We start from the raw sequence: 10,301 nt of genomic DNA, 5'->3' as shown, positions 1-10,301 counted from the left end.
TCTTCAGGATTTAGACCCCCTCCTCCAGGTATTCCAGGGGTCCAGTGGGCACTGGTGTCTAAGAGAGGGTCCTTTCAGGGAAGTCAGTTCAGAGATGTCTGTGCCCCTGAGGCTCAGAGAAAGAGAATTGTGAGGCTGTCTTGTGAGATGGGGAAACAAGCTTTTCTGCGGTGCCCTTCTTCCACCTCCCTAGACTGAGGGCTTCCCTCTGCCTGGAGCTGCACCAGGCAGGACGGAGGCTGTCCAGGTGTGGACCAGGGGTTTCCTGCTGTCCTATCAGAGGAAACTCTCGACATCTTCAAGCTCCATTCTTCCAGGTGGGCACCTAGATCCGGACCCCTCCTATAGCTCTGGGAACACCTGCAACCTCATCAACACTACTACATATTTCAACATTCCTGAGACTAAAAAGGGCTGATTCCCCTGAGTCCACTGAAACACAAATTTAAAACCAAAAAGACTTCCTACATTAGTATTTCATCCTCATAACTTTATGATTTTTTTATTCAAAAATATCCCTGTCTGGCTCAAATGGTTTTGTCTTTATCTCTATGCACTTGTTTTTTGCAACAGTGGGCAGAGGGTTGTAAAATGACCGGCTGCTCCCAACTGGGTCATTTTTTAGTGATGAAAAGATATTTTGTTCTCAAAGGAGGTGCATGTGCATGTTTGGGAACCGAAGGAGTGTAAAGAGATTAGTGCAATGCTTTGTGCTAGGAGCGTGTGTGAGTCTGTGTAAGGTCTGGGAGGGGCAGTGAGTGTAGATGTTTTGGTGCCCAGTAGATGGGTGTGAGCGAGGTTGTAGGGTGGAAATCCCACCCGGAAATCTCCAGGGTCACTGTACCTGGCCTCTGTACAGTAACTCGACTCTGTGTCTCCATCCCCTAGAGCCCCAGCTCAATCCCAAATGAAATGAGGCCACCGTGAGAAACCGGGTCCGGCTTTGCATCTCATTTACATAAATATTTATTAATCGTCATTAAACTGAACAGAAACACGCAATGCACTTCGGGTGTCCGACGGGAGTTTCATCTTCGCTACAAGAGGAAGGTAAAATTGCGTGTGAGTGTGTGGGTAAGTGTGTGGGTGTGTCGCCTGTGGGTTTGCATTTTTGCATCGTGTGTTTGGATGCCTGATCTCCTGCCTCTGGTGGGGAGAGGTTCTCCTTTTGCTCCTTTCTCTGGGAAACCTCCAGAAGGAGCCCTCAGCCCTCTCCCTGCCCACCTGCTAGCCAGAGCCAAGAGGACTCCTCAGACAAAAAAAAAACCTCTCCGGCTACCGGAAATCGCCGGGCGCCTGGCGCCCACCGAGGCACATTCGGGCAGGGGCGGGGCTGGCCCTAGGTCTCGGTCTCCACCCTCAACCCGGGATGAGGATTGCCTGCGGGGAGCGAGGGTTCGGCGAGCTCTCCTCCCTCTGTCCCCGGACGCCCGCGCCGGGCCTGCGTGTGCGTGCGGTGTGGTGTGCGTGTGTGTGTCTCTCATGCAAACCCTCCCTCCCCAAACCGACCCCCCCAACAGTTTGCCATTCCATACAAATTTGGAAACAGGTTTTTAAAAAACAGCATGACGCACAATGGGGACGGGGCGGGGGAGGGCAGTGGCACTGGGGCCCCAAATCTCCGAGTCACTGATTGTAAGAACCTGGGGAGGGGAGGGGGCGGCGCCGGCCCCCACTTCACCAAAGTGCACAGATCCGCGCTTGGGCGGCGCGGCCCGCGGGCCGGGAGGGGCATCCCGGGGCCGGGCCGGGCCGCTAGGCTCTGTCAGAACCTCCTTGCATAGATATTTGTGTCTTTTTATTATTGGTAGTAGTATTTTTTGCCTTTTATTGCTTCTAAAAGTTCTTACTGCGTTTTCTCTCCGATCCGGACTCTGCGTTCGGCCTCCGTCGCCTCTTAGCTTTTTTTTTTTTTTTTTTGTATGTTTGTTTGTTTGTTTAAAAAAAGGAAAAGGGAAAAACGGATTCTAGTTACAAATTGTCTTGGCCTCTCTCTTTCCTCTCAATCCACACTTCCTCCCGCCAAAATTAAAATCACAAAACGCTGAGACTAGGGGTTGGGGAGAGGGCGTTCCAGGTCCAGACTCGGGCGCCCTTTTGCCCTCTTCAAGAAAGAGGGGGCGCCCGGCTCCTTTCTGCCTCGGCAGCTCGGTGTCTGTTATAATAATAAGAATAATAATAATAATAATAATAATAATAATAACAACAACAACGACAACAATAGAGGGAAAACAGTATCCCACAGCTCAGCTGCCCCCTTGCCAAGGCCTTTGGGCCTGCAGGGGGGAAGGGGAGGAGGAAACCTAAGTGTAGGGATTGGTAAATGGGGGTGGTCTCCAGGGAGTGCCCTAAGAGGGGTCCCTGGAGAACCACCCCTGGGAAAGAGGAGGAAACCCCTTGGGGAGAGAGAAGGCGAGTCCCCTGGGGGAAGCGAGGCCCCTGGGATGGGCCACCCACAGGTAAGAGGACTGCACTGCCCAGGAGAGGGTCAGTACCGGCGGCCAGCTCCCCGTGCCCGGCGCCAGGATAGGTGGGGGTCTCCTTGCGCTCGGGCGGGGGGGGGCCGGGAGCAGGGGTGCGGGCAAAGGCAAAAGAAAAAGAAAGGGGCAGGCGCGAGGTCTCAGTTATGGAAAAACGCATTGAGCTCCTCGTACATGGGGCCCCGGTCGTGGTGAAGGTGCATATCGTAAGACAAGAGATTCTCCGAGTGGACGCCCCCGCGCACAGCCGACGAGCCGAAGACCAGCCCGTGGCCGGTGGGCCGCGAGCCGGGCAGCGCCGAGTAGTGCATAGAATAGTGGTAGCTCTTCTCGTGGTCGGGCGACGAGTCCTGCTTGAGCGAGAAGTTGCCATTGAGACAGAGCGGGGGGCTGAGCGGGCCCTCGTACTCGGAGCTGTTGTAGTCCGGGCTCGCGCCGCCGCCGCCCGCCGCCGCATACAGTGTCTCGTAGGCGGCGCAGTAGCCGTGGGTCCGCAGGGCGTGCGCCGCACCGCCCCCCAGGCCGCCCGCCGCCTGGCACTGTGCGCCCGCCAGGCGCGAGCACGGGTACGGGTAGGGGTGCATGGCGAACGGGCCACCCGAGCCGTGGAAGCGGCCCGTGCCGTCGGCGCCCTGCTCCGTGAGGAAGTTGCGCGAGTTGAGCTGCAGGCAGCCGGCCACCAGGTTGGTGGTGGGCTGCGACAGACCCTTGCACAGCGTCTGCACGTAGGACACCAGGTCGGGCCGCTTGCCGGAGCGCAGGATCTCCGAGAGCGCCCAGATGTAGTTCTTGGCTAGGCGCAGCGTCTCGATCTTGGACAGCTTCTGTGTCTTGGAGTAGCAGGGCACCACCTTCCGCAGGTTGTCCAGCGCCGCGTTCAGGTCGTGCATGCGGTTGCGCTCCCGCGCGTTCGCCTTCTGCCGCCGCAGCTTGGAGCGCTCCAGGCGCGCCTTGGTCATCTTGCGCTTCTTGGGCCCGCGCTTCTTGGGCCGCTCGCCCTCTGCCTCGTCCAGCCCTTCCTCCTCCTCCTCTTCCTCCTCCTCCTCGCCCCCCAGCTCGCCTTCCTCCTTGACCTCGGCCAGGGCGGCCTCCGGCACCTCGTCTGCACGGAGAGGGACTGGCTTGGCAGCCCGGGCGGGCCCCGGAGCCCCGGGCCCCGGAGGCGGCGGCGGCGGCGGCGGCGGCGGCGGCGCGTCGCCCTTGTCGCTCCTCGGCTCGTCCTCGTCGCCGTCGCCCCAGCTGGCGAACTTGGGCACGTCCGAGAGGAGACCGGGCTCGCTGAACAGGCGGGTCAGCATGGTGCCTGAGGGCGCCCCGCGGGCGGGAAGGGGAGACAGATAGCACAGAGTGAGGGGCGCGCTGGGGTCACGCCGCCCCCCCCAACCTGCCTCCACCCCCGAGTCCGGTGTGGGTTCCTGCCCAGGGGGCCCTGGCTGCCCACCTCCTCCGCCTGCCCCGCCCAGAGCCGGCCCAGCCCTGCCCCGGCGGCCCGCCCGGGATCTCGGCCCAGGCCCTCTCCGCGGCGCTGGGCCCCGGCTCCGCCCCTTGCCTGAATGAGGGGCCGCCGCCCGCGCTCGGGGCTTCTCGGGGTCAGGGCAGGGACCGCGTCGGGGCTTTAGGAAAGCGACATCTTCGCGAGGGGAGGCGGCGCGCTCGCCCTGAACGCCGGTTCTCTCCTGGCGGTGGAGGAAGGCTGGGCGGCCGCGGGTGGGGACAGCTGCCCAGCTCGGCGGCTCTGGCGGCCCGGGCCCCTCGGCCCCGCTCCCCCACCCCTTCCGCGGCTCTCACCCCCACGCTCCCTAATCCAATTTGCAACTTGGCCTCGCGCCGCCCTCGGCTCGGCCCCCACCCCCGCAGCCCCAATTCCAGAGGCGGGAGGATCGTCTCTTCTAGCCGTGGCGTCCCCAGCTCCCCGAGCCGGCTCCGGGCGGAGAGGACCGAGGAACCCGGGCGTGGGGAGGAGACGGAGAGAAGCGAGCCCCGTCCGTCTCCCCTGCGGTCAGGGACCCCTTTCCCCGCTTCAAACTGCCTCCCTCCCTCACGACTCTTCAGATCTCGTTATATTTCGGGGTTGATGGGTGGGGGAGAAATCAAATTTGTTTGCTTTTCTTTTTTTCCTTTTTTCTTTTCTTTTCCTTCTTTTTTTTTTTTGGTGGTGAGGAAAGGTCGCAGGTTCCTCTGGGACAACCATGGGGGGGTCCCCATCTCAGCCTCTTCCCTGCCCCCCCATGATCCTGCTTTTCTCCCCAAACCCATCGCAGGCAAAGACGCCTCCCTCCGCAGCCCCCTGAGCTGCAGCCCCTAGGGGAGAGGTAACCCAGGGCACCTCTGATGCCCACCCTATGAGGGGGCATCGTCCCAGGAAGGGGGTTTGGGGACCCTCTTGTCGGCCGAAGCAGCCGCCCTCCCCCTCCCCCCCCCCCCCATCCGGCGGGTCAGATCCAGCTCCCTTTCGGACAACTTACCTCGGAGAGGAGTCAAGGGGAGAGGGGAGGGGAGGGGGGGGAGGGGGGCAAGAGAGAGAGGGGGGAGAAGAGGAATCTTCTCGCTTATTTCATTGTTCCCCCATCTTCAGGGAGCGGGGGCAGCGGCTCCTCAAGGCGGCGGGCGCCGGCGTCTTCAGAGCGCCATGCGAACCGCGGAGCGAGTGTGGCATCTCTACCAGGCGGGGTACCAGCCTCTATGCCAGGCCATATGGGCTTGGCACGTCACGGGCAGCAGCTATCACATGAGAGACGGTGATTGGCATGCGTCTGCATTGGGGGAGAGCCGGCTCCCCCGGGACCCGCCGCCATCTGTCACTCTCTACTCCAAAAAAAAAAAAAAAATTAAATAAATAAAGGAAATAAATAAATATCTCTGCCGCCCTCCCCTCCCCGCCCAACGCAGGGAAAGCAGGGATTGAGAGAGAGGTGGGAGGAGTTGCCCCCCTCTGATGTAGAGCCCCCCACATGGGAACAATGGGGTGGCAAGCCTGGAAATTGGGGGTGTGTGGTGGCCCCCAATTCTATGCTCCCTCCAGGGTCCTGCTCTGTCCATTTCCTCCCTTGCAGGCCCCCAAAGGTGGGTCAGAGACCAAATCCTCAGGTCTGGAGAAGGGACCTCTGCGCTTGCCCCCACTCCCCAGGAGGATCCCCGCAGCCACAAAGGGACAGCTGAGGCCCCCTCCCAGGGTGGGCGTGGGGGGTGTCCCTGGCCCAACCCCATAGGTAGATGTTGGCACCATGCCATCCCTCATCCCTGTCTGCCCCTCCCCCACCCACCCTCACGCACACACAACATATGTGGCTGAACGAAATTCAAACCAAGGAAAAGACAGAGAAAAGGAAAGACTTGCCTGGATGTCTGTGCCTCTGTATGGGCGTGTGTGTGTCTGTGGGGACATGTGTGTGTATCTGTGGAGTCAGCCTATGGGAGAGATTTCCTTGGGTGTTTGGGGGAATATGCATGTTGAGGTGGGGGTGGAGAAGAGCCTCTGGAACAAGCCTGTGCACCCACCATTGGGAGTGAGGGAGAGGGTCTCAGTCCGGATTCCTAACCCAGAAATCTCTCACTCATCACCCCCCCCCCCCCGCCACCTCCTCCCCTGCTAGACAAGCAACCATCCCACCAGTGGCTTTCTCTCCTGGCTTTCTGACTTATTGAAGGGAGGAGGAGGGGGCTGGGCTGGAAATTGCCTGAAGTTCCTGGAGAAGACTCAGCATTCTCCTCCCCCCACAAAAAATACTGAAAATACTGAAGCCAACTCCAGCAATCTTGAGAGGGACCAAAGGGGAGGTGGGTCAGACAGGTGTCTTGATAAAGAAGGTAGGAAATTGCTGTTTTTTTCTTACAGCTCACCTTTCAACTCTCTCACTGGGCCAGACACAGATACAAATGGCACAAATTGAGGGGGTAGCTTTAGACACACACACACACACACACACACACACACACACACACACCCCTGTGCCTCACCCTGTGGCGCAGAAAGTGGAAAGACATCCTGACTCAGACATGTGTGTGAGCAGGTAATCACAACCCGGTGAGAAAGACCCTTGCACACACCCTGATTCAGCATTTGTGTGTTTCAGATCCACATTTCCTGTCCCTCCCATCCTCCAGCTTACATAGACAACTTCAGTTATATCTTCCGCACACACACTTCGATGTCAACCATGTGCCAAGCACTGTGGTGGCACAATGATGAGCAAGGCAGGGGCTTTGCTCTCAGTCTGGGCAGGTACCGTTTTCTCCCTCAGGGAGCCTCCAAAGGGAACCTCGGGCTGGTAAGACACTGATTGGATCCTTGGTAGAATGAATTAGGTTTCAGATAGAAGCATATACCATAGCTAAGGAGGCCTTGGAGAAGAGGGGCTGGTGCTGTCTGAAGCTCTCAGGGATAGTTGACCAGGAACTAAAAGGAGCCTCAGAATGAATAGCCCCAATTCGTTTTTTTTCCCCTGAGACCCATAGAGGGGGACTGTCTTGCCCAGGAACACACCAATGGAGAGCAGAACCAGACCTAAAATCTAGGGGCTTGACTCCCAGCCAAGTGCTCCTTCCACAAACCCATAATCTGCCTCAGTGGTCTCCAAGGATGAGAAGCCAATGCTAAGTTCTCCACCATTCATGCGTGGATCTTAGGTCTGGGAAGGTAGAATCCTACCTATGGCAGATGGTCTAGGGCGCTCTGGGCATGGCCAGAGGGAGAGGCGAAGGGATAGGCCTCAGGTGGGCCGAGACTCAGGAATGCCATCCAGCCCCTCTCCAAATTTGAGCACAGCCTCAAAAGCTTTACTGTCCCTTTACTGAGGGTGGGGTCTTCAATCCTGACATGGGGTCCTTCCCCTCAAGGCTCCCAGCCATATGATATTTTGGTTACATTCACATGCTTTGGGCTCTGATTTCTCCCCAACCCCGCTTACTAGCGTCAAAGAATGCTAACTACCTTGAGCAGGTTGCATACTGTCTCTCAGTCTTGATTTTCCCATCTGTAAAATGGGGATAATTATACTACACCTCATAGAGCTGCTGTTGGTACTAAATGGGATAATACCTATAATGAGGTAGCACAGGGCCAGTGATATAGTGAGTATTCAATAAGTGCCATCTCTGATTTTTATTAAAGCCTCTTATAAACTGTAACATGCTCTACCATATTAATTTCTTGCACATACCCACACACACATGCAGAATGCTTTGTCTATATAGGAATTGAGTTTTTGTTGAATTAGTGGGTGAATGAATGGATGCGTAAGAGAATGAATACTTCTTTGGGGGAGAGAGACACCCCCTGCCTTCTCCTCTGAGGGATGGGTTAAGCTACCAGGGGTCTCACAGCTTTGCTTTCTGCTCAGGGCAGGAAGAAATACCTTGTTCGGGATAAGGGGGCCCTTGGGAAGTCTCTCCATCTCTCCCGGTCTCCTGTTAAGAATGACCTCAGCTCGGGCGCCTGGGTGGCTCAGTTGGTTAAGCGACTGCCTTCGGCTCAGGTCATGATCCTGGAGTCCCGGGATCGAGTCCCGCATCGGGCTACCTGCTTGGCAGGGAGTCTGCTTCTCCCTCTGACCCTCCTCCCTCTCGTGCTCTCTGTCTCTCATTCTCTCTCTCTCTCAAATAAATAAATAAAATCTTAAAAAAAAAAAAAAAGAATGACCTCAGCTCTCTGGGTCTGAGAAGGTCCTCTCAACCCCCCACAAGAGGAGGCCTGGGGGTGGGGGTGGGCATGCTGGAGGGTATGGGCAGCTTCATCCCTCTAGGTCTGTTTCCTGCCCCTGTCTTTTCTTCCTTCAGAAAAATGGAACAAGTTTTTCTCACTCGACACGTTTCAACTTTTTTTTTAGAAGATACAATAAAAAACAGGGGAAAATTGGAACAGAGGGAGGTGTGGGATGGGCCAGCCTCAGACACAGGCTTGGAAGAGGTACCACACACACGTGTCCACATCCACACGAACAAGCATGAACATACAGGGACACGCGTGCTCCTCTCTGTTCACCCAGAGATGCGGAGATGCAGTGACGGAGAGACAGAAAGAGCCAGAAATGGAAGGAAGGAGACGGAAGGAGAAGGACACCCAGAGATGCCATCTGTTCCTCCCCCTGGCATTGGGGGAAGGGAGTTGGTGAGGGGCCTAGTCCCCTCTGGGTCTCTGAGAGGGAAAGGGGAGTGAAGGGTACCTCAGCCAGGCCTGTAAGACTCCCTTTCTACTGCCCACCCCCATGGAGGGAGCTGGGAGCGGGGGTCTGAGGTTCCCATGGAGACATAGCCCCATCCCAAGGGAGGCCACAGTCTGGGCACCTAAAATGGCTGCCTCAGAGGGGTGGCGGCCATTTTGTGCAGACTTAGGTCCTGATGGGGGGCAGGGGGGAGGCAGGCAGAGAGAGAGAGAGGGAGGGGACAGGTCATTCCTGAGCAGTCTAGGGGAATCTTGCTCAGGGGACAGGATGAAGGTTCTGTAAAGCTGCTCTCATTACACCCCCTGCTCCATCAAGGTAAAGACATACACACAGATCTGTAAAGGCTCCACTCCATTCTGTCACCCCAAAGGACACCTAGCCAGCCAGCCGCCGCCACCACCATGCCCCAAATAAGACTGGTGGGGGCAAGCGTGCTGGAGGAGACTTGATTTCCCACCAAAGTGCCAAGCCATGAGGAGCAGGTGCATTAGAACCCAGGTGTCCCTTCTCTGGCCGAGGCCATCTAAAGCCATGTCCTAGGGCCTCCCCCCCCGCCCCGCTGAAGTGGGCAGGCAGGTGAAGAATGAGGGTGGGTGCACGGTGAGGAGGGGGCAGCCCGTTCTCCTCACCCCCACCTCCGATTTGAGGGGAAGAGCAGGAATTTAGAGATCCTCTGAGGGCCCGGGTCTGCTGGCATGAGCTGTGCTGTGGGGGGAGGAGCAGGGGAGGGGGCAGGCTGGCACTGCCCAGACGGCGCCCGTTCCATCCGTTCAGGATGCTTGAAGCTTCCTCCTGAAGCATAAGAGCACCTGCCACCCCCTTCCCCAGCTCCCTACCCCACCTCAAGTCCAAAAGGGCTTTGGGGGGAGGGGGACCTGCCGCTTCTTCCTGGCTCTGGGGTGGGCACCTGCCCCGCTGCCCCCTCCCCCGCCCGCCGCAGTGTTCTGGGGAGCGGCGGGCACGCCAGATGGCGTGGCTGAGAATGCGACGTTGCCGGGAGGTGAGGGCTGGCACGGGTGAGATGCGGCTGCGTGCCTTGTGGTGCCACGGGGGAGGGGGAGGGGAGGACCAGGGAGGTGTAGCCCCCCTCCTCCGTGCTGACCTCCTGTCCTGACCTCTAGCTCCCTACCGGATTCTCCTTTGCCCTCACCCTGGCCTCCCATTCGGGGCCTAGACCCCACCCGAAGCTGGGTGGGCACACACCCATGGGGCCAGGCATGATGCTGAGAGTCCTGGGGCAGAACCCTGCTGCACCCTTCTCCCTCCCCACCCTGCCTCCGACCCGGGACAAAGGTCGATGGGGGTGGGGAGCCGTCTCATCCTCCTGAAAAACCAGCCCCCTCAGGATTGTTCCCTTGCTCCAAGAGTAGAGTGGCCTTTGCCCCATAACCTTTGACTTCTGGCTTCTGAGCCCTGTTCTTTTAAGAGCTGCTTCCCTGATGGGCACTGGTCTCTGAGTCTCCCTTTCATCAAACTTATCCTCATTCCTCACAAGGATGGCTCCTGGATGGACACCTCCTCCTGGGAGCCTTCCCAGAAACTCCCCAGGCAGGGCAGCTTCAATCCTTACCACCCCCTGTTAGGAGGATCCATTTACCCATGTCTCCCTGACTTGACTGTGGGAGCTCCTTGCTTTAGATCTCAGTAGTCTAGTGCTTCG

At 58.0% G+C, this 10,301-nt stretch overlaps 1 protein-coding gene across 1 annotated transcript in view; it reads right to left on the bottom strand.

The window, feature by feature from the left end:
* Window positions 1–948: 948 nt before the first annotated feature.
* The window catches only part of NEUROD2 (neuronal differentiation 2), a 12,257-nt gene continuing 2,904 nt past the window's right edge, over window positions 949–10,301 (bottom strand). Inside the window, exons 2-3 of the mRNA XM_081805068.1 lie at window positions 4,946–5,285; window positions 949–3,783 (exon numbers count right to left, since the gene is read on the bottom strand). Of these exons, the coding sequence (XP_081661194.1) occupies window positions 2,621–3,778 (1,158 nt within the window). The 5' untranslated portion in view covers window positions 3,779–3,783; window positions 4,946–5,285 and the 3' untranslated portion in view covers window positions 949–2,620. The remainder of the gene's footprint in view (window positions 3,784–4,945; window positions 5,286–10,301) is intronic.

The sequence above is a fragment of the Leptonychotes weddellii genome, chromosome 15, assembly GCF_054177405.1.
Source record: "Leptonychotes weddellii isolate Sample4059 chromosome 15, ASM5417740v2, whole genome shotgun sequence".
NCBI classification, from domain to species: Eukaryota; Metazoa; Chordata; class Mammalia; order Carnivora; family Phocidae; genus Leptonychotes; species Leptonychotes weddellii.
This window is presented reverse-complemented; position numbering and strand designations above follow the sequence as displayed.